The sequence below is a fragment of the Henningerozyma blattae genome, chromosome 2 (genome assembly GCF_000315915.1).
Source record: "Henningerozyma blattae CBS 6284 chromosome 2, complete genome".
Classification (NCBI taxonomy): Eukaryota; Fungi; Ascomycota; class Saccharomycetes; order Saccharomycetales; family Saccharomycetaceae; genus Henningerozyma; species Henningerozyma blattae.
Genome location: NC_020186.1, coordinates 1,909,161 through 1,935,237, shown reverse-complemented (window position 1 = coordinate 1,935,237; position 26,077 = coordinate 1,909,161). Strand labels below are relative to the sequence as shown.

Genomic DNA, 26,077 nt, shown 5'->3' with positions numbered 1-26,077 from the left:
CTAAACATAATTCAACTCTAGAATTTCGTGATAATTTTCTGCTGATTCATTAATTGATACTGTACAATCAAGCATCCCAATATATATATTTAAATCCATCCTTGTTTCTGTTTGAAAAACCTATTGAAAAGCACTCAAATCTATCCTAATAATATTGCGTATATGAATAATCAATTAAATGCAGCGAACGTTTATATTCTTATCTTATTTTATTGACTTTTGAAATAAATTTTAAATTGTTTGTATCATTTATTTTATCTTGTTACTTTCAGCAATTTTACAATGGTTTTGTTATTTACTGATAATATATAGAATATTAAACCTCAATCCTAATTTTTTTTTCATTATCTCAGTTTACTGCTACATTATTGTTCTGGCCATTTAGCGCTGATTAGTTTCTTATATTTAAATCTCTCTATTTGGTTACTGATTTTGATTAGAAGTTTTAAGGTAACGGTGTAAATTATATTCGGTAACATTAATGCTAACTAAAGCTTAAACTGTATAAAATTCATTTGCATATCTTGATAATTAATAGTAGAATAATACTTTTTATACTTTTTATGATTATTGAAAAAACTTTCTTGTCTTTAGGAATGTTAAGTGATACTCATTCCAAAAGTAAATTTAAAACCTCAATATCTTAAATTTCGAATTAAACAGCTAGTTGCTCGATGAAGAGTGCATCTCTCTTAATCTACTATTCAAATGGACATTGTTACAAAAAATGGAAAATTATAATTTTTTCAATTCTTTAAACAGTCAAATTAATATATGGTTACAAACTACCGATATCTATAAAGCAAGTTAGATCTTAAATTGAAATCAATGGAGATATCTTTTTCTTGTCGATTGGATTGTTCTTTTGTCCATTGAAAAAAGATAATGATAACAATTTAAGATGGGTACTTTTTAATTTTTTTTATTATACATTATATAAATGTGAAATATATTAAGTAGGTGTTACAGATGAGGTATTAAATATTTGGTTACAATGAGTTAATTGAAAAATACGAACAATAAGGAAAAACAGAAAAAAGGAAGGTGTCAGACTTGAAAAAATTCAAAGACAGAAGAAACAAAAGAGCAAATGAACCAATGGTTCGAATCATCTTAAAAAAATGGTTAACATACGATTTAGATGATTATTATTAAAAGGGAAGGAAATTCGAAAAAGTTAATAAAGCAAAATGAGAAAAAAAGTTCAAATTAAGCTGTTTAGATCAACATGGCAATAGCACCAACTAAACCTAAGAAAGATGGAACAAAGACGTTAGCAGCGTTAGAGTTGACTAAGACAGTGTGACCAGAAGATGGAGCAGCAGAAGAAGCTGGAACAGTTTCGACGATCTTAGTTTGAGCAGTGGTGAAAGTACCAGTGAAAGTACCAGAAGAAGCGGTGAAAGTCTTACCTTCGGTGGTGAAAGTGGTTGGGGCAGTGTGGACAGTGGTGAATTCGGAAGTTTCAACGTAAGTAGTTTGTGGATTTTCAGTTGGCTTAGTAACGGTTTCTGATTCTTCACAAGAGTCACACTTGGTGATGGTAATGACACCTGGTTCAGAAACAGTGTAAGTCTCACCTTCAGTGGTTAAAGTGGTTGGTTCTGGGCAGTAAGTAGTGTATTCGGTAACGTTTTCAGTGGTAGTTTCAGTATTTGGTTCTTCACAAGTTTCACATTTGGTGATGGTAACAACACCTGGTTTAGTAGCAGTGTAGGTCTTACCTTCGGTGGTGAAAGTGGTTGGTTCTGGACAGTAGGTAGTGTATTCGGTGGTAACTTCGTTGGTGGTAACAGTTTCTGGTTTTTCAATAGTACATGGACAGTCAGTGATGGTTAAAGTGGTTGGTTCAGTAACGGTGTAAGTCTTACCACCTTGAGTGAAAGTGGTTGGTTCTGGACAGTAAGTAGTGTATTCAGTGACAACTTCGTATTCAGTGGAGTTGAAAGTGTAATCGTAGATTGGAGCAGCGGTAGAAGCTGGAATCTTAGTAGTGGTAGAACATTCTGGGCAATCAGTTTCAGTGGTAGTGATGGTAGAGTTCTTGGTAGAAGTGATGGCAGTGGTGGTGGCAGAACATTCTGGACAGTCAGTTTCGGTGGTGGTGATGGTAGAGTTGTCAATGCTGGTGATAGCAGTGGTACTGGTAGAACATTCTGGACAGTAAGTAGAAGTGACAGTGCTGGTACCGTTGACGACAGAGGTAACAGTGCTGGTGCTTTCTGGAACAGAACTGTAAGCGGTGAAAGAGGTGGAGTTGGTGGCTTCATCGTCAATGTTGGAGAAAGACTGAAGAGAAACAACAGCGGAAGAGGCGGAAGAAGCAATAGTGGAGTTGGTAGTTTCACTTTCAATGGTGGAGAAACCAGAAGAGGCAGCAGCGCTGGAAGAGACAGCAGAGGAAACGGCTGAAGAAGAAGCGGCTGAGGAGGAAGCAGCAGAGCTGGAAGCAGCAGAAGAAGCTTCAGAGGAAGAAGCGGCAGAGCTAGAAGCAGCGGAAGAAGCTTCAGAGGAAGAAGCGGCAGAGCTGGAAGCAGCAGAAGAAGCTTCAGAGGAAGAAGCAGCGGAAGAAGAAGCAGCAGAAGAAGCTTCAGAGGAAGAAGCAGCGGAAGAGGAAGCAACAGAAGAAGCTTCGGAAGAGGAGGCAGCTGAGGAAGAGATAGCAGAGCTGGAGACAGCAGAGGAGGCTTCAGAAGAAGAAGCGATAGAGCTCAATTGAGAAGAAGCAGAGCTGGAGACTGCAACGGAAGAAGAGTTGTAAAGGGTTTGGGCCAAAGCAGAGGAGGCGACAGAGGCCATTAAGACAGTAGAGGAAACCTTCATTTTTTGCAGATTAGTTGGTGAGCGAGCGAGTGGATTAGAAAAGTTGTAGTTTTCTGTATTGATGATGATTTTTTGTTATAACGAAGAGAAGAAGGAAAATATGGATTGTGAATTGGAAACAATAATGTGTTTCTTTTATACCTTTTTTTTCCAACACAAGAGTAGTATCTTTAAAAAAAAGTGGTGACTGCTAGTGAGACCAATCAGATTTTTTTTTGATTATTTTTTGGTCAAAAGGTATCTGCCTGGTGCCCCTTTACCTATAATTGTAGTATCTGTCTTGTATGTTCTAGCAGCCCTACGCGACTTTTCCTTGAAGATGCCAAATAAAGAAGTGACAATAAACAGAATTGTACGCTATACCCTAATACAATGCTCATGGGTTTGTTATTGTTGGTGGATGATTACAGTAATAGTAATTAGTGGATATGTGGGATTGCAAGCAATCTGCTCGAATTCTTATCGAAGAATTCAGTGAAAATGCAATATTTCTGCTAATTACATCTTTGTTATTGCAACAAATCTATTTATTGCATCTTTGTTATGCAAATTGCCATATCCAGACAGGGCGTGGAAAAAGTGCCAGAGCTTAAAATAGCATGCACTAACAATCTGCACTCGAATCCTTTAACCCTACAAATATTTGTAAATTCTCACTCTTGTAGGCATTATAGGCTGGTTCTATATTTTGACAGGCATCCGTGACAGGAACTGACAGAGAGTATTTTTAGTAAACAACACTTTCCTCTGGGTGATTATCAATCTTATTATTTGCTGGGTCAACTCCAAAAAAATAATAGAAAAAATACTAAATTCTCTTTTCTTCTTAACAAACACCTGAGATGTCACTTCCAGAAATGTTTACCAGAATGGGTCAAAGAGGGGTCTATTTTTTTCTTTGAACTTGTAACTATATTTGCCCGCACGCGTTCTGCTTCCATACTATGACGTAGATTTTTATCAATCCCAGTAGTCCCCACTTTTGTCCGTGACACATTGGGAAAGCGTACCTCTTACTCTATTTTGCGAGTTTCCGTATTCGGGATCGGACGTGTATTTTGCCTATGACATAACTGCAAATTGCAAAAGATAAACATGGCCCATTAAGGAGTGAGACTGCGTACCTAATCCGGAAATTGGCGAGCCCGAACGATTCCCAGTTTGGATTGACAGAAAAAAAATAAGAAAAAGATGATGATGAAAAAAGAGGTCTGCCTACACAAGCCGCTACATCAGTTCCTGTGCCAGTTGCCTTTTTGGGATACAACCTGTTTTTTGGGAATGACAATGCCAATGCGGATTGCTATTTGCGTCAATATATCCAGATACGGTATTAATTCTGCCTCGATACCTAATGAGGACATATTGCAGAATGGTTTTGGGACTTGGGTTTCCTAGTTAGGAATATCCACTACAAGGAGCGGTGACATTTCGGGATGTCCGGGTTGCACCCGATCTATGACCAGATGCGGCGTGAGTCTTTGCAAGAGAGAGTTTGCCCAAAAGGGTCATCGATTTGATTCCGATCGATCGTGGGATGTAATCGATCAGAATCGATCGCTAGTAGGATCTGCAGGCATAACACGTGCCGGGAATTGCCCAATACATGATAGTTGGGCCTATATAGGAAATTGCCTAAATGACTTTGGGCTCCGCAATTTCGGATATCGGTAACAAGGTTATCGGGAGTAAATGCTGGCAATAGTGAAAAAAAAATACATACTGACATAGAGGTATAGATACTTACTAGTATTGGAGTCTTTGCTGGGACTAGAGTCTTGAGCAAAGATAATTGGTTAATGATGTTAGGGAGAGTGCCTTGAACAAGAGGGAGTGAGAGAGGAAGAGAGAGACAGAGTTTAATATTATTAGAGGTACAACCATGGTTAACCATGGTTAACCTGTAATAATCCTATTGAGGAAAACGGTAATGGTAATTGCAAAAATTGTAAATGAAAATGTTGCTAATGAAAATATTGGGAGGCGGTGTGTCCCGATTGAGATTTTGGACAAGTGCACGGGTGTATCAGCTGCCGAAAAGAAAGGCGGGGGGTTTTAAGCTTTCTTGGCTCGGCGGCTAGTGGGGTTTTTCTTTCTGGGTTTAGTGGAGATGTGTCCCAAATTAGGTTTTTTTGTTTGTTTGGTGTATATATCTAATCATTCTGTGCAATGTTTTCCTTGATATGTTTGAGAGTCATGGATATACCCTAATATTTGTTGTTTTGGCTTTTGATTTTTCGCAGAGAAACTACCGTAGTGGTATCAAGAATGCTTGCCAAATCAAGCCCGATTACCGTACCTAGATCTCCAAGAATGAAACATTTCAAGATGACAAAAAAATTAATAAAAAAATAATATTAATATGCAATCTTTTAAAAATGCCAACGCAAGCAAATAGCAAAAGCAGAAGCAGATGAAAAAGTAAAAGTAAAAGCAAATGTAAGAGCAAATGTAAATGCAAATGCAAACCAAACGATGTCCTCTTCTAACTCTTCCTTACCTGAAATGAATATTACAGCACTTATGGGAAATGAGCCCATGGTCCTCCCGAAGAGTTTGAAAAGTTTGTCCTTGCTCCGTAGGCCAATGGAGGTGGCAATGCTTTGAAAGTTATTCAAGCTAAATTGGATTCCATCATGTGGGAAAATAAATAGGAACATGCAAGAAAGGATCATACAGTTTACGTAAAATGTGCAATAATAGCACTGAAACTACAAGAAATTTATTAAATTAAAGCATGAAACAAGAAGACAGACAACTATTGTATTTTGGCAAACTCTTGCTATAAACTTAATGTTTTCTTCGGTATAAATTCAATATGTCTTATTACTAAACTTAGATTGTAAACCTAATTAAATTAAAATACAAAGACTTTTTTACCATGAATGATCTGAACAGTGTAAGTATATCCAAGAATAGTACGGTAAATTGTACTTTAGTACATTGTGATACTTCTTTGCAGTAAAAATTGCAATTGTTATTATCGTTACTATGTTTTGTTTTTTTAAAATCGAGTAACTTACAATACTCTTTAAACGGTTATTTATCATTAGTATACAAATTGAAGTTTATTTTAACTAAATATAATTGTAAATCACTTTCAACCGGAAAAAATTACCGTAACCGACCCGGAATCTACAAACATTGTTTCAAGATCAAGAATTTTACTTGTTGACAACAATAGTAATTTTACTTCTCCTGAGGGCAAAATGAAAAAAAAAAATAAACAAACTGAAAGATACGCTAAGCAAATATTGATGTGCTAAGCAAATTAATAGACGAAGTAAAAATTTCCCCATATTAGGAAACTAATCTATTCCTATATAATTGTCTCTACCACAAGAGTAGAATATTTTCGAAACATTCTATAAAGATCGTGACGTGGCTTATATATCACAAAGGGGAAATGCCAATTTAAAGTTACCATCATTGAGGTTAGATTGTCCAAGAAAAATATACTTCTTCTGTAATTAACCTTCACTATCGTAAACAATATCATTATTATCGGAAACTATATCCAAGTTTGCTATATCTACGCTAGAAGAGTTTGTCTTAACGCGTTTTACCCCTTCCAGTTTTTCTTCGTTAACAGTTTCATCACTTGAATCTTCATTATTAGTTCTTTTAGTAACCTGTTTCATATGAATTTTGTCCTCAAATCTACCAGTATTGGGGTTAATGACAATAACAACTTTATTATCCATTACATTTTCTTTTCTACTATGATAGTTCTTGTCCCTACTACTAGGTCTACTATTAGGACTTTGACCATGTATGGAATTTGAGTTTGATTTGTCTGTACCATTGATCAACAATATTCGACATAGATCCGAATTATTTTCTGTTTGCCCTCCATCGTTCCAATCTCGAAACATTCCTATTTGGTTCTTTAAAAATACTAACCATTTATAATCCTTGGGACCATATCCGATATTACCTACTAGTCCACTTCTTAATACTTGAACATTTGCTGGTTTATTGGAATTATCATTCATCTCATCAGGATTCATTACCAAATTATCATAATGGTTTTTTTGAACAAGAAAATTATTATTACCAATTACTTCATAATTAGAATTACTCCCATGAAGATCCATTGGTGTATACCCAGTATTCATACAATCATCTAATAGTATTATAGTAGAATCATTCTTATTATTATACTTTGTAAATAATGTGAAGATAACACAAAGATAATTACATTTAATCTCATGGATATTTTTGACTTCAAAACTTTTCTCTTTAGAATATAAAGTATATAAATAATCAGTAATGATTTGAGAAAAACGATCAATTATAATTATGGTATATTTTATGGCTAATTTTTGGAAAAAATAAATTAATTGACTAGCCTTATCAATCCGAATGAAATCAATATGCTTTTCTTGAATTTTCAAATTATTATTTTGTCTATTCTTACCATTGGAATGCTTAAAATCGATAGTGTTATAAGTATCTATCCATAATATCCTATCTCCATCATTTGCATTTTCTATAATTTGTTGACCTAATAATCTTTTCCCAACACCTGGAGGGCCATATATCTCATAGATGGATCGTTGTTGGAACCCAGAATCTAATTGTTCATCCAATATTGGGATACCGGTAGAAATTGGCTTATTATTAGTAATTAATTGTGATAAAGATACTCCAAACGACATAAAAAAACACACACTTATTTTAAGTTTGCTATTCTTAAATCAACAAACTATTCTCTTTTTAAAAAACAGAAACCAGATAACCTCAGCGTTATTATTATTACTGCTTGATAAATCTTAAAATCAAAAATAAAAATAGAAGAAGGCAAACAAACCCTAGTAACAAAATTCTTGAAGTGCTTATTTCAAATTAGTAAATCATAATCATAAAAGACTCAATCTTTGACTGTGATTTATTTTTTTCAATATTTCCTGCAGTAAATCCTTATGCAAGAATTTTATTTCCAAAAACGTTATAACAATAACAAACTGAAAGATTAAACTTTAATGATAATAATGACAACAAGAAATGACAGTTTTTCTTTTTTTTTTTTTTTTGATCAAAACACGCAATCCAAGACGTGTGCGAAAATTGTTAGGTGAAAAAAACCAAGAAAAACAAAACAAACAAAGTTTGATGATGATTCTTTTTCTCTCTCAATTCTGTTATGGAAAAAGTTTATATGCAACCATCTATTTTTTTTAAACTTTTTTTTTGTTTTGAATTGAAATCCATCAAGAAAAAAATATTCTTTTGATGACTCAATTCATCTTTATTTTTATTTCCACAAAGTTTTCTAAGACTACTAGCCAACTTGTTATTGTTTTGCTTTACAAGGCTCTAATAGAAGCATTGTATACCGTAAAAAATATGGTTTAGACTACTTATAGAATAATATCTTATTATTACTATTTATTTATAATACACAGATATATATATCCCAATGCGGATATGCATGTACAATATTTGGTTGAACTCATTAAACTAGTTGTAATAATGTTGGTTCATATGATGATGACAATGCGAGGAATTTATTTGGTTCAGCTTGTTCTTTGATCATTACTTCGTTAGTGGTCTTTAGAAAATAAGTTCATTGAAAAATGTTTTAAAATTGGAAGTCTTCCGAAAGTTTCTTCATCGATTATATGCACAGTATCTTTGTCACAATAGGAAGAGACAATGAATAATTCTTTTGTTCCTCATGAAAAATAAGTGAATCATCTAATCAACTTCACCTTTCTTTTTGAAACGGTCTCATGTTACTCCAACTAAGGGAACAAGAGTGTTTCAATGACAATAGATAAAAAAACTTCTTTTATCTTGACAGGGAAGTATCCATCAACCCCGTCATTATTAAACTATTAGAAAAGCAATTAATCTGGCAACTGAACAAGCAAATTTAAATGGAAATGCCTGATTAATGCTATCTAAAGAATGGATTCTACAATACTTAGTTCAACATTTGGTTGTTTTATAGGGTGTTGGGTCATTTACTGAGGTAAGAGAAGAAAAAAAGTTTAGACGAGGATGATGAAGAAGAACGAGAAATAATACATGATTAATTTCTCTACATCTTTCTGAATTCACTTAAAACGGGATAGATAGCTTCAAAGGCTTGATAAATTTCTTCTCTTTGCTTAGCACCGGTCAAAACAATTTTACCAGAAACGAATATCAGTAAAACAATTTTTGGTTTCACCATTCTATAAATTAAACCAGGGAATAATTCAGGTTCATATGACGAGAAAGTACCATGGCTAAAGGCTAAACCTTCTAAACGAATAGGGAATTTCACATCACAAGAACCAACAATATTTTGGATTTTAAAATCAGTGAATTTAGCAGCAAACCCAATCTTTTGAATGATTCTAGCATATTTTCTACTTGCCAATTTGGAATCATCTTCTGATTTTGCACCAGTAACAACCATTTTACCAGAGGCAAAAATCAATGCTGTTGTTTTAGGCTCTCTAATACGCATAATAACAGCTGCAAAACGTTTTGGATTGTATTCTGCATTACGTGCATGCAGTGCAACAGTCTTTAAATCCAAACGACAACCCAAGTTAACAGTGGCAACAATGTTTTGTAGAGTAGGCACAATCCCAGAAGTAGTAGAACCATCTGGTTCAATAATTTCATTCGTCTTAGCGATAGAATTTTCACTCTTCAAAGCAGTAGTATTGGAATTACTATCACCATTTGGCGTATCCCAGACTTGTCTTGTATTTGGATCGAAAACTATCTTATTAGCTTCTTGAAATTCCTTAAGTCTCTTATCATTTTCTTCAGCCATGATGTGTGATATATTTTACTCTATAATTGTACTATATTTTTATTTGACTGGAGATTAAAAGAAAAAAAAACACTTTAAGTCGAAATCGAAAATAAAACCTAACAACAGTAATCTACTGAGCTGATATTATACAAGTAGTCTAGATTGAATGTTGCTTATTGCCCTATTATAATTGGTATTTGCAAACTCTTATTAAGCTTTTATGTTATTTTCCAAAGAATAATCCTTTAAAGTGGTTAGTAAGTTTAATCGAAATTATTTTTTCGCTGAAAATTCTCCTTTTTATATGCTCGCTTTGTACGTCAAAATTTTTAGAAAAATCTTCTCGGAAATGAGACGGAAACATGAAATACATGTTATACTAATGCCACTAAAGAAAATCGATAGATAACTTTGAGTGAAAAATGCCTACACTCTAAAGCTATAATCATATTCCAAATTATATTGGGAACAATTATTGTACTAGTTCTCCCTCTCTTTTTTTTTTTTTTTATTTTTTAATTGAAAATAATTATTTTAGAGGCTTTCCAATTTTAGTGAAAAAAGATTTTATTAAATGAAAAAATGTTACAACCTAATATAATAACATCTAATATAGATCATAATAACTTTACTTAAAAAGCACATATTGTAACATTTAACTGACACTATTTTATAACAACTTCTCTTTGATTAATTTTTTTTTTTAAAATTGTTATTATTTTACATATTTCTTTTATTTACGCGTTTTGGTTTCGGAGTCTAATTACTGAATAAAAATATCCTTGACCTAAATGAGTTTACAGAAAATGCAAAAATTGATGAGTAAGCTTATTAAAGAAGTTAGTGTAACATATTTAAAATTTAATATTCCTTCTAAAATAACTAAACTCAAGGGTCCTCAGCGAGGTCATTTCATTCAAATAGCATTTGCTCAATAATTTCGTAATGGCGAAAAGAAGATTACCAGACAGACCTCCAAATGGGATTGGAGCAGGTGAAAGACCCAAAAAAGTTCCTACCCCGATAGATTTACATGCCTCTCAAACTAAATTATCTAAACCATTCAAAGTACCGTATAGATCCTCAACAGTATCAAGATCTGTGACAAATGAAAAAATTTCTGCTCCAAATACATCGTCTTACGGTAGAGTACTAAGGAAGAGAACAAATATTTCTTATGCAAATTTAGATATAGATATAGAAGTTAATAGTTCGACAACTGATCAAGCGATTGATGAAAATGGGAAAATAATTATATCGAAGAATAGAAGAATTGATGCATTAAGTGCCAGAAGATTAACTGAAGATCCAAATCGGTTATCTAATATTAATTTCACTCTAAAAAGATCATTTTCTGTTCCAATTAAAGGTTACATTCAAAGACACTCTATTCCAATGACACTTGGTATGAAGAGAACAGTAATACCCGAACCAAGACCATTACATGATCCAACAGATGAATTTGCCATTGTGTTGTATGATCCTTCGATTGATGGTGAAATGATTATTAAAGGATCTAACGAAAATACAACCACAAATAACATAGAAGAGAGTACTCAAAATTTAAACAATACACAAAGAAAAAAAACATGTCTTCATCCAAAATTTATGTCAAATGGACTCCGAAATAAATCTCTAAACGAATTATTAGGCGACTCTCCATTTTCTCAATCCAATGAAAAGAGCAAAACTTTTAAGAATATTCCTGTCGTATTAGATCCAAAGTTGGCCAATATTTTAAGACCACATCAAGTCGAAGGTGTTAGATTTTTATATCGCTGTGTAACTGGTCTGGTAATGAAAGATTATCTAGAATCTCAAAAGGTATTAGAAAGCTCTAAAATTGTCTTAAAAGAAGATGCTCCAAATGATGAGCTTGAGCTAAGATTAAGTCAGCAGTTGGAACAAGGGGCAGTAGCAGCGACACAACAAGAAGAAATAAAACAAAATATGAAGGAAGAAACAAGAACTACTAAATCAAATAAGAAAAAAAATAGTAAAAAATCAACAAAAAAACAAAATGAAAAAAAAACTAAAAATACCCAAGGAGCATCCCAAGTTGAAAAAGTAGAGAATCCTGAAGACAATAGAGGTGCTTATGGGTGTATTATGGCAGATGAGATGGGGTTAGGTAAGACTTTACAATGTATTACCTTAATGTGGACACTTTTAAGACAAGGTCCTCAAGGTAAACGATTAATTGATAAATGTATTATCGTTTGCCCTTCATCACTAGTCAATAATTGGGCTAATGAATTAATAAAATGGCTAGGACCCGGTACATTATCACCTTTAGCCATTGACGGTAAAAAATCATCTTTAATGTCATCAAACTCTACTGTTTCTGAAGCAATAAGAGCATGGGGTCAAGCAAAGGGTCGTAATATTGTCAAGCCAGTACTAATTATTTCTTATGAAACTTTAAGAAGGAATGTTGACCAATTGAAAAATACTGAAGTTGGATTAATGCTGGCGGATGAAGGTCATAGATTAAAAAATGGTGACTCTTTAACCTTTACTGCATTAGACAGTATTAACTGTCCTAGAAGAGTTATCTTATCCGGTACACCGATACAAAACGATTTATCAGAATATTTTGCATTATTAAATTTCTCCAACCCTGGATTATTAGGAACTAGATTAGAATTTAGAAAAAATTATGAAATCCCAATTCTTAGAAGTCGTGATGCCGATGCTACTGATAAAGAAATAGCCAAAGGTACGCAACAACTTACTCAATTATCCAACATTGTATCAAAATTTATTATTAGACGTACAAACGATATATTATCGAAATATTTACCATGCAAATATGAACACGTTATATTTGTTAATTTAAAGCCATTTCAAAGGGAACTTTATAAACGTTTTGTTAAATCTAGAGATATTAAAAAAGTTGTTAATGGAGTGAACGGTTCCCAACCATTAAAGGCTATTGGTTTATTAAAAAAATTATGTAATCATCCTAATTTATTAAATTTGGAAGATGAACTGAATTCTGTTATGACTGACGATTTTGATATACCTGATGATTTTAATATGAATGGTAATAGTAGAACTATCCAAACAGAATATTCGGGGAAATTTTCAATACTAGAAAGATTTTTACATCAGATAAAAACCAAATCTGATGATAAAATTGTTTTAATTTCAAATTATACTCAGACATTAGATTTAATTGAAAAAATGTGCAGAAATAAACATTATGGTGTCTTAAGATTGGACGGTACGATGTCTATCAACAAGAGACAAAAATTAGTGGATAGATTTAATGACCCGGAGGGACAAGAATTTATCTTTTTGCTAAGTTCTAAAGCCGGTGGTTGTGGTATCAATTTAATTGGTGCAAATAGACTTATATTATTAGACCCTGATTGGAATCCTGCGGCAGATCAACAAGCATTAGCTCGTGTTTGGAGAGATGGTCAAAAGAAGGATTGTTTTATTTATAGATTTATCTCCACAGGTACTATTGAAGAGAAAATATTCCAAAGGCAATCTATGAAAATGAGTCTGAGTTCATGTGTTGTCGATGCTAAAGAAGATGTCGAAAGATTGTTTAGTGCTGATAATTTAAGACAGTTATTTCAATTGAACGAAAATACTATTTGTGATACACACGAAACATACCATTGTAAAAGATGTAGTGCTAATGGTAAACAAAAGATTAAATCCAAGACAATGCTATATGGTGATGCTACAACATGGAATCATTTAAATCATGATAGTCTTGAGAAAACAAATGATCATTTGTTAAGAAGTGAACACGATAAGAATGATATTAGTTACGTTTTTCAGTACATATCTCATTAATTTTATCCTTATTACCTTAGCATAATAGCAACATATATAGATTAATAACAACAAATCGGTTGAAAGAAATAGTAATATTGATGAGAATTGTAATAGTATTAGATGATACTTTACTTTGATAGCGATTAGTTGAGTCTCATGCAGTATAGATATATAATACTAAAATGGAAAAAGAAAAATAAGTATTCTGTTTCTGGATATCTCTTTCCATTTTTGAATATGATTCCCTTTTTAATTACCAATTAATTCAATGCCCTAATTTGGCATTCAATTCTGGTTTCCCGGAATGTTGAGATCCAATTTGGGGTGTCACTAACAAATTGGGAAATAGTCAGGTAATCCCATTTGGGAATTGAAATTATTCACATTCTCGTATGAAAACTTGAGTTCCATCCCAAAAAAGAAAGTATGACTTTTTAATGGCGATGCCGTTTCCTAGCAACCGTAAAGACGAATACAGCAGAATAGAATAGGTTGAACATATTGTATTAATGGAACTGTCTATTAATAACTGTTTCTTCTGGGAAGACATTATATGCAAATAGGCATTTTAACGGGATCTTTTAGCCGACAGAGACCTGAAAAACCTCTACTAATAATGAAGACAATTAGCATGTACGGACAGATATTCTAATAAGTCCTTAAAAATTGCTTGTTAATCAACTATTTGAAGTGAAAGTTACTTACATTAAAGAACTTATTGTATACCAGTCAATTTCACCCTCCTTTGAGGTATTTTTTTTAAAATAAGATATGAAGCGTATGCACATTTAATTCATCTCCACACCATCGGAAAATAAAGTTACTATGAAAAATTCTTGTATGACAAACCTAATAAAATATTATCTAATTGAATTGAACTCAGACTAATCTTAATAAAATCTTGTTCTTGTTATTTCTTCATCATCCCATTATAAGTCAATTTGATGGTACTATTTTTTAATAACCTTTTACTGACAGAACTAGTTTAGAAGTTTTTTTTCTTTTATTATTAAACGTGTAATAACTTGCTAAGCTTTAGTATTTGTGAAGTAATATTCTACAAATAAATCCTCTGTTAATCTACATAATCCAGCATTTAGCTCTAAAGGTTTTGTGAATAGAGAATTCAAGAACTCATTATCCAATTGAACATTTTTACTGTTTTGTATTAGTTAATCTTAATGCCTATCTTTCCCTGCAAAACTTAGCATATGGAACAATTTACCATTTATTATAGCAAAGATAGACAAGATAGACAATATTCAAGCAGTATTTAATGACTAAAGGTTATAATATTGTCAATACTAGCAGGTTTACATAATGTAGCCCCTACAAATCTTAAAATAGTTCATTTACCAAGTTTAGAAAATGCGTCATTTATGGGAGGATGTAGTAGATGAGCTGAAATATATAGCAATAAGTAATAAAATAAGTGAGTTACACGACACGGCGCACCCAATAATGAAAAATATTGTATTACTAAATGGATGAGTAAGTGTATTTGGATAATAACTTAAAGGGTAAATACAAAAGATAACTTTTTTTTAATTGTACCATTACACATCTTAAAAGCTAAATATCATTCTGTCACACTTTTGCATCTGACTTACTCTCTATGTCATCACAATTTCCTGGAGCTTGTTATGAAATTTTTGAAAGAAATTCCTGCGACTTTAGTTTCCCATTTGTAAAATCCATTATATGCTCAATAAAGCTAATAATAATAATATTATTATTTATATATGTTTTGATATATATAAAAGTAAAGTATCTCTATCTAGTGGCGGCTACTATCTCCAAGTATTATATACGGTGATCTTCTTCAGCAGTTGTTATCCACCATATGCAGAATCATTTGAACAACCCATCAATAGCATCATAATTTATCTTTTTAGAAAAACTAGCCTTTTGCAACATACTCTTCACACTATCAGCTGCCGTATCTGGCTCTATCTGTAATCCATCATGTGGTTCTATCTTCGCGACTTGTCTAGTTCTCTTCTTTCTAACATGAGCTGTATTACCAGCAGCTTCATCAGCTTCTTGCTTCAATCTTTTATTTTCTTGTTCTAATAAATAGTCTGCATTCAAATGGAGCCAAACTCTTTCTTTTGCAGCACTAGACTCTTCATCTAATAACTGTGAATCCAATTCTTCGTCATCTACATCACCTAAATCTTCTGGATCATCAGAAATTTTTTCTAATAAAGATGCTGTAGTTGGGAGCAAATGCAAATTTCTTGGGCGGTAAGGATCGTTCCCATCACGTGGCGCACGACCTTGTGATTCATCACTTTCTGAAGTTCCCTCCTTCTCGCCAATCTCATCGTCTTTCATGACATCAGCATCATCGATACCATGAGTAGCACGGACACGTGCCCTATCTTCACGTCTACGTGCAGATAATGTACGAACGTACGAGAGGATTTCATCCCCAGAGACTGCTTGATCTCCAAGAATCTGAGCTAAAATTGGATGGCGTAAAAGTGCATCATCACTGGTTTCATCACGCTCCAGTTGCTGTAGTTTAACACGCGTGTGACGTTCACGGGCACGATTACGACTAAAGGAAGGAGGAAGGGCGTCAGGTGGTGCAGGATCTGATTGAATAGCATTGTGTGATGCAGAGCCTGGCTCGTCTGTGTCGGAATCCTCTCTTGTATCAGATGTTGATGCACGAAACCCTGCCACAGACATCTTTGCAGCACCTGTGGCACGGAATTCACCCAAACGTTGTTGAAGTGTCTCCTCTGCCACATGTGATACAGCCGCAATTTCAGCATGTGTACGACGTAAGTTATTCATTCTACATGCAAGCAGCACACATGCTCCTGCAACACCTGCTGGTCGACGACCGTCTTGCATACCATCACGTGCCATACGTTGTGCCAGCCGTACAGCATCACGTGCAACACGGACTTGGCGGCTACCCAATGCTAGCCGCTCAGTAAAATGTTGGATAAAGATAGAGGGGTCTGCAAGTGGTAAGTCTTGGACATGCAATTTACGAACCAGCTGTAGAAAAGTAGCACCTACAGCATATACGCTTACTTGTAGTCTTGCAGAAAAGTCCACCAGCATATGTGGTGTTCTTTCCTTACGACAAGCGACATATAAACAGGCAGCAACGACGTTTTGTGCACGGCGACCACGTACAAAACCGTGTGCTAGAGCAAGTTTATACCATTGGAAAGCAGCATCAGTAACATGCTCGGGGATAGCTAATGCATGTGCGACAGCTCGTATACGACGACGGGCATGAAGAAGTGTGGTCTCACGTGATGCGAGTGCGCCTCGTCCAGTACTAGCAGCTTGATCAGCACGAACGAATGAACCATGGACAACAGCAGCACCTGCAGCAGATTCACCAAATGTAACTTCGGAAACAATGGGATTATCTTCAAAAACAACACCACAGCCCACGCAGACCAAATCGTTGTTGGCATTGGCATGATCACGCACGAATTCGGTACTTTTACACTTGCCACAGACTCTGTTCATGATTATGGAAAGTGATTAGTAATTTTTAATGAATTTATAATGCCGTGTAAGTTTATTTAGGTGGGGTTATATGGCTTATAAGTGATGCTGTCTTGCATCAGCTTGAAATAATAGTAATAAGAGCAGTACCGGAAATTTATAGAAAAATTAAAAAATCATGTGATGCATGCGAAAGCGACGCGAAACACGAAACCCTAAACAAATAAAGGTGGTCAAAAAAAATTGATTTTGAAAGTAAAGTGTAAGCGTTGGTATTGGATATATAATTTTATATTTTATTGCATTACCATACAAGAATAATTAGGTGTTGGTACTCCATACTAAGACAAAAAAAAAATTCGTGGGTTGTAAGATCTTGCTTAATTTTATATTATACTGTAACATTTTCTTATAATTTTGATAAAAGATCTAGTTTAGAGCCTAAATAATTTTAATTTTATTTGCATATCTATTATATTGCAAAAAAAAATGATTATACACTCCAAATATATAAGATTTTGTCTCTAAATCATACAGAGTTCTACTTTGCTACTTCGCTTTTTCTCAAAACTGTCACTTGCTTATGTTTCTATATTTGTATGTGTAACTTGTAAGCTTCCATAAAATACCATTTTGACGGTTGAATAAAAAATTTCTCAATTAATACCAGTCTGTTTCCAATACCAAACTTTACTTTTAACTAACTTAACGGCATACTCACAACTTTACAGCTACAATCCAGTTTCTATATCGTTATTTCTAACAAAACAAAATCACGTGTTAACAAAAAAAATCTCACGATTAATTCTTTGTTGTTTCCAAATTGTTTCCTATAACCGTTATTTCAAGACTTTGACAATTGCTGATGTGCATTTTTATCAAATATAGAATAGATTAACATACATATTTCTTATCACAAAATTAATTCCTTACACCATTTGGACTTTTTCATCGCCTATTTTCCAAGAATGTTCTTTTAAAATGGTCTGCAGATGGTGAAATCATATTTCTACAATATCTTTTTTGCAACTCACTTTATAAAATAAGTTTAGAGTAAATTTCATACAATATAATTGTTTGCGTTTAAACAGAGTTTGTTGGGTACTAAGAATTAAACTTATTAAATATTTTTATTCATCTAGCTTTAACGAGCAGTTTTTCTTTGTGGAACATGTAGATTCTTCACACTTGCATGGTGAGTATGAACCACATTATGATGGGATACGGGCACAATTTTGACAGTTGCAGCTTGAATCTTTATTTCCATTACATTTATAGGCAGTATTCTTTTCCCTAGTGCATCCATACTCATAGTCATTATTTGCAGAACATGTGCAATCATTACATTCGCAATTTAAGAATTTACTTGATTTTGCTGGACATTGAGAACATTTGCATGAAGAACATTCACAAACGGTGCGCTGGCAGTTTTGACAGTCGCTATAACTTGAAGACATTATGTACTCAAGAGGCTTTATTTTTTATCTGGTATATTTGTAATATCCTGACATAAAGCTAATATCAAAAATAAGATCTTGAAAATAAAGTTTCTTGGGTCTTATTTTATATTAAATATTTTTCACTGACATCCTTATCACTGGTGTATATATTATAGTTTGCGTCGTTAACACACAGTAATTTCGCGCCAGCATTACTCTGCAATACATGTATACAGCTAAAAGTCCACAACCTAGACAAAACCCAACAGTAAAAATCTTTTAAAAAGTAACTCCATATAAGTTTCTAGATTTTGTGCCTAATTTGAACCCTTTGCATATCCTTTGGAATCTGATAGAAAGAATTTATTTAGATTTTCCAAAAATTGCTACGCAAATGTTTCCAAATTAACGAATCTTTTAGTAAGCTCATTCATTACAGTAAAAACTTCATTTTTGCTTATCATCATTTAAACTTAAGGTACCAAACTATAAAAATATCATAATATATCTATTTAATCGTTTATATACACATAAATATCTATGATAGTTTTCTTTGTTGAACAGTAAAATGCTTCTCAAATGCTTAACAGAAAAAAGTGCTTATTTCTACTAAGTAAAATTCTAAATAACTGGTAAGTATGCATTTTATTTTTTCCCTAGAGTCCTTTATTAGTTTATTGTAAATAATACCGTAAAGTCAGAATAGTTGAAACTTAAAAATTATTAAACAATGATAGGTTGTACAGATACTGGATTTTTTAAGTAGCTATAAAGTATTACTAGCGAATTCAAAATTCAATATTACTGCTAGAACTCGGAATAACCTTATTTAGAAAAAACAGAAATAAATTGTTTTGAGTTACAAAATTTATCAAATTTCCAAAGATATTCAAGTTTACTGTTATTTCTCATGTAGCACACATAATTTATAGTATATTTATTCAATAACAATTTCTATATCTACTATTATATGGCAACTCTTTAAGCTTAATATCACTTAACCGTCATACCTTGCTAATAAATTTCTGACAGTTTGGTATTTTCAAAGTATATGCATTAAATAAATTTTTTTCCGAAATCAACACCATAATCCTCAATTTCTTCTTTAATATTACTGCAATCTGGTTCAAAAGATGTTCACCTTTCTAGGTTTTTAATTACATTTCTCGTTTCTTAAATTTAAAAGCAGAAACAATTTCAATAGATACTAAGCCTTTACACTAATATCGTATAACGTGCACAACAAATGAATGACCAAAAATAAGAAAATAACAGAATTGGCAGAAACAATATAAAAAAAATTAAGTTGACAATTCTTCTTAGTTAGTATTTGTGCTGGAAACAATAAAAAAGACATTTCAGATTTTGAATATTGGCCCTACGAGGAGCTAGTAGAGGAAATATAACAACTGACTAAATTGTGGTTGAAAAAAATAATTACTCTTCAAGATTTTTGCTAATCTTGAGGCGCTTTAAAAACAAATTTATTAAGAACAAAGAACAAGTTAATGTAAAATTAAAGAATTTGCTACTTATTTTGGACAAAATCCACTTTTTTATATATTAAATACAAGGGCAAATAGAAATAAGCTAAAGGATAATTTGAGAAGTCTATGTCATAACATGTACAAGTTTAGTATTACCAGAGATAAAAGATATTTGAGTATATATGTTCGTTTCTATTGTGCATATTCAATAACGGAAAGAAAGTAAATAATGCCTTGCTTCCTAAGAAAATGGTGATTGAGTTTCTGTACATACCTCCTACTTTATTTTTGGATTAATTTAAAAGATGACCAAAAGAGAAGAAATAGACATAATGTTGAATAATAAGAGCTATTAAAAGAGATATGTTTATAGTATCAAAATTTTTTAAAAACCGATGCTCAGAGTTTTTAAATTTAAAATACCAGAGAAGAATATGTGACATTTTGAATATTTTAGCTTATGTTTAGATTTTTTAAAACCGTGAATACCTAATTCAAAAACAGAAATAATTTATAAGTAATAATATTAAATTAAAAACAGACTTTTAGAAATAGCAATAATTATTATTTATAATAGTAATCATTTACTTAGGAAAATTTTGTGGTAAAAAAATGCAAAATATCTATAAAAGAGAACCAGATAGAGATACACATATATATCATACTTCCCCAATTAAAACAAGTTGTTGTCAAAAAAGATTATTAATATAACCATTTTCCAGTCGGATGTAACAGAAATAATAAACAATTATGAATCTACTTTCTACGAAAAAAAGAGGACTATCAAACAACTTTGGTAACAATAATTGTACAACTAAAGTAAATAAATAAGGACAACATTAATGAGGCTCAAGTAGTTAAATAACATTTTTTAGTTTCTCAAACGAGGTGATATATACATAAATATAGTTAACCAGAAGCCCTTAGCTTTGAGAAAGTGAGATATACTCATTCCTTATCATTTCAAAGATACATTTCTTGGTTATAATGATATCCCTCCTAATAGTTTTCCTCTCACATTTGTATGTGAAATATACAAAGAGATGCTATAGATAAGTAACTGTTTCCAATTCATAGGAATACTTCAATTATATTTACACGTTATGGGAGAGATTACAAATCTTACTTATGTTCTTTCGTATTGCCTCACTGTGTGCCACTTTTGAACATTCTTCATTTTATTAAAATTCAAAACATATAGCATAAATATTAAATGTTTTATTAAAAATGTATAAATATCTAGTTATCCTGTTAAAGCTGGAGTTCAACATTTCAGATTTGTCTCAAACCTAATTTTGCTTATTTTGTTTCCTACCTTCTCCACATCAATCGGACTAATTATTTTAATCGATTTAACATTTCTGAACGGGCTGGAAAATAGGAAGGCTTTAAAAAACTTGATAGAAGTAAATATTTACAAAATAGGATTCTTCAACACACCAAAAGTTAAGAATTTCTTCTTATTTTGTATAGACATTACACATTATTACCTCAGTATTTCAAATGGCTATCGCGCTTTGGTTTTGTCCACCTCGTTCTTCACCCACATATGAATCTTTAAATCAATTAATTGTCTCTTTACAGTCATTATTCCCAAGCTCCCCTGTTTTCGAACCTCATATTACTATCACATCTAATTTAATCTGTAATAATGATGATGATGTGAATAAAATTTTAACGTCATGCGTTGCCTCGATCAATTCAATTAAACCATTGCTAAATATAAATAATAATACTAACAGTTCAACTTCAAATAATCATACACCATCCTCAATCAGGTTGAGTTCGGATTCTTCATATTCTTTTCAAGATCAATATTCTTCTTCAAGGAAAAAGTATATATTACCATTAGTATCATTAAATGGTTGTAGCATAGGCAAGAAATATTTCAGAAAGGTTGTCCTTGAATGTACTCCAAATAAATATCTTTACAGTATAGCTCAAATTATGAGAGAATTATACGTTGAAAGAGATACTACAATTACAGCAACTAATGAAGTCATTACTGCAAGAGATAAAGCTATGAAATGGTTACATGAGGAATTTAATCCTCATGTTTCACTCCTATATTCTGACAGTTATTCAATTAGCCCCGCATTTGTTAAAGTTATTCAACAAAGAATTGAGGATTCTTTAGATGTTGAGCTAGCTGCAATAGATAATACGAATAATAAAAATCAAATTCAATCTTGGTCATTCGACCACATACCATTCCAATCCTGGGGCTTACCAGGAACTTTTAAGATAGTTAGATGTGAAGGTCCAGTAGAAAAATGGGAAGTTTTAGGTAAAGCTGATGTTATTTAATTATTATACTATCACTTCTTCCAAAGATGGAATAAAAGACTTTACAATTTTACATAACTATATGATTTTTTGTATCCCGTATTTTGTACTCTATTTTTTCTGCATTTATTTTTAATATACTTATTCTTTAATTATTCACTTCCTACACTTTCTTATATTTCTTAATTTCTTTAACTACAGAAAACCAATATAACAGTCGTTTGTACACATTAAGATACATATTGACATTAATCTTACATGCTGCCGTATATAGGTGTATATATGTAACAAAAAGTGCTGATTTAGAATTTTTTACATAGTTTCTAGTATTTTTTTTAATATTTGCTTTTTAAAGTTAAGAAATCAAAGTTAATAAAGAATTTATTTTTAAATTTTTTATCCTTCTTTTGGGCAAAGGACACTGATAAAATATGATCATCAAATAATTTAATGCCGTCTGTTGACATAACTGCCTTAGACGCATCAAGTGGATTCTTAAAATAAACAAACCCGTATCCCTTAGAAGCACCAATTGGTAACTCAAGATGCCCAGCATCTTTTTCATTACCATTAACAGCATTATTTGTGGGATTGTTTGCTTTTATCTTACTACCACCAACAGTAATAATCTTTGCACTTATAACTGGCCCAAATTTTTCATAAAATTTATATAAATCGTGATCTACCCAACTTAATGGCAAATGCTTAATATATATATTTGATTCTTGTTGGTCATTAGTAGGTGATGGAATACTATACTTTCTCATATTAGAAATGTTAGACATTCCATTATTATTGATATTCGTGTTCAAATTATTCATAACATTATTATTTAAGTTATTATGCATATTATTATGGCCCATGTTATTATTGTTTGAATTATTTGCTGAATGGATGCCATTGCTGTGATTATTAGTAGTGATAATATTATTGCTGGCATTTCCATTATTATGGTTATTGAATGCAAAAGTTTGATATACAGTTTGATCTTGCGAAGGGCGTAATTGGCCCTGCTGGTTCAAATGAATCATAGATATGCTATTTCTGATATTATTAGTGCTGTGACTATGATTGTGGTGAATATTCTTATGGCCATGGCTTTTATTACTATTACTATTATTATTACCATTGCCATTACTATTATTGTTATTATTATTGTTACTATTAGAATTATTGTTATTAATACTAACGTTTAGATTATTTCCTGAGCTTGCATTATTATTAGAGTTACTATTAACTTTTATTTCATTTTCAACTCTATCGGGGGAAGTATTACCACCAGAAGTATATGCAATAGTGTTAGGCATATATCCATTATTCAGAGCTGCCATATTACCATAAGAATAAAACGGGCTAATATATGATTTCCTAGGCATGATTTGGTTGGGTATAAAGAGTGGATCTAAAGGTGGTGTAGTGGCAGTTGTGCTTGTAGAGGTTTGCGTTTGCGTTGTACTGCTAATGGGCATTCCATTATTTGGGAGTGTTAAGTGCCCAAAAGGTGTTAAGAATGCAGGTGGTATTGTGTTTTCAAAAAATGTTGGTGCGATGATATTTGGTTGACCTTGGAAAAATGTTGCGTTAGGAGGAAACATTGAATTAGAATTCCGCGATACGAATGTATTATCTGAAGCTCTCCTCCTGGGTAATGGGTAATCAGATCTAGTTGAAAATGGTTCAGAATGACGTGCCTCCAATCTTGGAACAAAGCCATTAAAATTTTTGTAATATTTACTTTGAATGGCCTTGTTAATTATTAATTTATTACCAAACAAACGTAAATCTTCTAATTTAGTCATAGCATCAATAGCATGCTCATGCTCTTGAAATTTAATAAACCCATAGCCTTTCAAAGTTTCATCATCATCGAATGGTAATGAATCACTATTCTGTTTCGAAACCACAGCGGTGGAATCATCATCTGTGATTGTGTCATCATCTTCCACATCTTCCTTATTTCTATTTTCTTCATCTTTGATTTTATCTAAGCCTTCAATTTGTGGATTATCTCCAACATTTGGAGGACACTGCTTTGGAAAATAAAATGATATAATTGAGGCATTTGGCACAACATCTTCCAAATACTTTGTAATTTTCTCTATTATTTCCTTCGTTGTTACAAGTTGTTTGTTATTTTTATATTTTGGAATATTTCCAATAAATATTCCCTTAAACTTATTATCATCGTTATTTTCCTTGAAGTTGTTCCAAAAGACCTTCTCTCTTTCTTTCCTTTCCACATGATAATTAATAAATAAGGTAGAGCCATTCATGGCTGTACCATTTAATTTATTAATACAATTTGAAGCTTCCGACCCAAGTTTAAACGATATGAAACCGTAACCTAACGACTCACCGGTAATTAAGTCACATATTATCTTTAACGATAGAACTTTACCAAATGTATCAAATATAGGTTTCAGATCATCAATAGTTAAATCTTTTGGAATTCCTCTAATATAAAGGTTGCCTGGATGAGTTAATGCATGCTTATTAATGCTTATAGACCACCTTTGAACTAAATTTTCAGACTCTATCAGGACATTTTTGATATCATTTGATAATTTGTCAAAGATTTCCGATTTTTTTGTCTGGCCTTGCAAAACAACATGATAAGTGTATGTACCAGAATCAGATTTATTCTTTGCTGAACTTGCGAACTCCTTAGAGCCTTGTTCAAAGGTAAATATATTAATATTTTCTTTTAAAAATTCTAATCTTCTCTTATCTGATAAAAACTCATAATCCTCTATCGCAGATGTTTCTATTAGCATACCTCTTGATGATTTAATCAAACTTTCAATTTGAGTAATTAATTCAATATGCTGATTTTTGATATTGGTAATAATTTCATTACTATTATTATCTGAGTTATGTTCATAGTTATTTTTTTTATCATTAATATCATCTATGCTATAATTCCAATTAATTCTGACAGTAATTTTATTAGTGCTAGCTAATTGCTCCAAAACTTTGCTATGCTTTTCTAAATCTTGATTTGAATCCGATGGGGAATATTGTGACACTAAAGTATTTTCAGATTCACAATTATCTGATTTAGATAGAGATTTTTCAGAATCAGTCCGAGTAACTGATTTAATAACTTTTAATGATGGAGAAATTTCAGGCTCATAATCTACCGTACTTTCAGACATTCTCTTTTATATTTGTTTTGTAAATGATTAAATTCAAAAATTATATGTCGAAGTTTCTTATCGTTTTAAGATATTTATGACTAAATAAATACGAGAAAAAAAATACTCCTAGTTGGGGCTGAATAGAATAAATAAATATATTTTAGTAATTTTAAAAATATTTATCTATTTTTTTTTCTTTATTTCAAACTTTTAATTTCTTTCAGAAAATTTAAATTAGAAAAATGTGTAAACTGTAGTGCAAGGGAAGGCTAATGACTATAATTCTCTTTTTTTGGTATAATATACGTCTTTTCAATGAATTTAATATGCTATTATTGGACAATCAGAGAAAAACCAATAAAAAAGAATCAAACTTTAAATGTAAATCCTAAGTTATTAAAATATCAATAAATTTTGCAAATAAAAATCTTCAAAAAAAAAATAAAATATAACAGATATTGAATAGAACTAAAATGGAGAATACTATCAATCGTAGGCACTCCACTGATAAAAAAAAGCTTATTACTATTAATAATAGGCTACTTCAGGGTCCCAAAAGAAAAAAAAATATTATAATACTTCAAAATTATTCTGTCGGTTCGTTAAACTTTAAGTAGAGAGATTTTGCAAAAGCTACAGAGATGACAATGAGAGTGTTGTTACCTAGAGTAGTTTTTATAAAATGACCAAAAAAAAGGAGAAGAATTAAGCTGATTTGATAATCTTTTGAGAGATGGATGATCTCTATGGGGATAGTGTAAAACAAGATTTAAAATTTAAAGTAATACGAAAAAAACAGTAAATAATGTCACAAATGACCCTTAATGGTAAAGTTCAATAATGTGATGGTTTTGGTTTTTGAATAATACCCTA

General features: G+C 32.1%; 7 protein-coding genes across 7 annotated transcripts; 2 read left to right on the top strand and 5 right to left on the bottom strand.

Moving 5' to 3' along the window:
- Positions 1-1,218: 1,218 nt before the first annotated feature.
- Positions 1,219-2,799, bottom strand: TBLA0B08070 (uncharacterized protein; the record flags this gene model as incomplete). The annotated part of the gene is made up of 1 exon (XM_004179094.1): positions 1,219-2,799. The coding sequence occupies one exon, from the start codon at positions 2,797-2,799 to the stop codon at positions 1,219-1,221; it is 1,581 nt and encodes a 526-aa protein (XP_004179142.1).
- A 3,494-nt stretch (positions 2,800-6,293) lies between these two features.
- RAD55 (putative DNA-dependent ATPase RAD55) lies at positions 6,294-7,484 on the bottom strand (the record flags this gene model as incomplete). The annotated part of the gene is made up of 1 exon (XM_004179093.1): positions 6,294-7,484. One exon carries the CDS (start codon positions 7,482-7,484, stop codon positions 6,294-6,296), a length of 1,191 nt encoding a protein of 396 aa, XP_004179141.1.
- A 1,385-nt stretch (positions 7,485-8,869) lies between these two features.
- Positions 8,870-9,598, bottom strand: SPT15 (TATA-binding protein; the record flags this gene model as incomplete). The annotated part of the gene is made up of 1 exon (XM_004179092.1): positions 8,870-9,598. The coding sequence occupies one exon, from the start codon at positions 9,596-9,598 to the stop codon at positions 8,870-8,872; it is 729 nt and encodes a 242-aa protein (XP_004179140.1).
- A 927-nt stretch (positions 9,599-10,525) lies between these two features.
- On the top strand, positions 10,526-13,393 carry RAD54 (DNA-dependent ATPase RAD54; the record flags this gene model as incomplete). Its single annotated transcript, XM_004179091.1, has 1 exon — positions 10,526-13,393. The coding sequence occupies one exon, from the start codon at positions 10,526-10,528 to the stop codon at positions 13,391-13,393; it is 2,868 nt and encodes a 955-aa protein (XP_004179139.1).
- Positions 13,394-15,226: 1,833 nt separating this feature from the next.
- BRF1 (transcription factor TFIIIB subunit BRF1) lies at positions 15,227-16,876 on the bottom strand (the record flags this gene model as incomplete). The annotated part of the gene is made up of 1 exon (XM_004179090.1): positions 15,227-16,876. The coding sequence occupies one exon, from the start codon at positions 16,874-16,876 to the stop codon at positions 15,227-15,229; it is 1,650 nt and encodes a 549-aa protein (XP_004179138.1).
- A 4,408-nt stretch (positions 16,877-21,284) lies between these two features.
- Positions 21,285-22,088, top strand: CPD1 (2',3'-cyclic-nucleotide 3'-phosphodiesterase; the record flags this gene model as incomplete). Its single annotated transcript, XM_004179089.1, has 1 exon — positions 21,285-22,088. One exon carries the CDS (start codon positions 21,285-21,287, stop codon positions 22,086-22,088), a length of 804 nt encoding a protein of 267 aa, XP_004179137.1.
- Positions 22,089-22,402: 314 nt separating this feature from the next.
- RIE1 (Rie1p) lies at positions 22,403-25,222 on the bottom strand (the record flags this gene model as incomplete). The annotated part of the gene is made up of 1 exon (XM_004179088.1): positions 22,403-25,222. The coding sequence occupies one exon, from the start codon at positions 25,220-25,222 to the stop codon at positions 22,403-22,405; it is 2,820 nt and encodes a 939-aa protein (XP_004179136.1).
- Between the last annotated feature and the right edge of the window lie 855 nt (positions 25,223-26,077).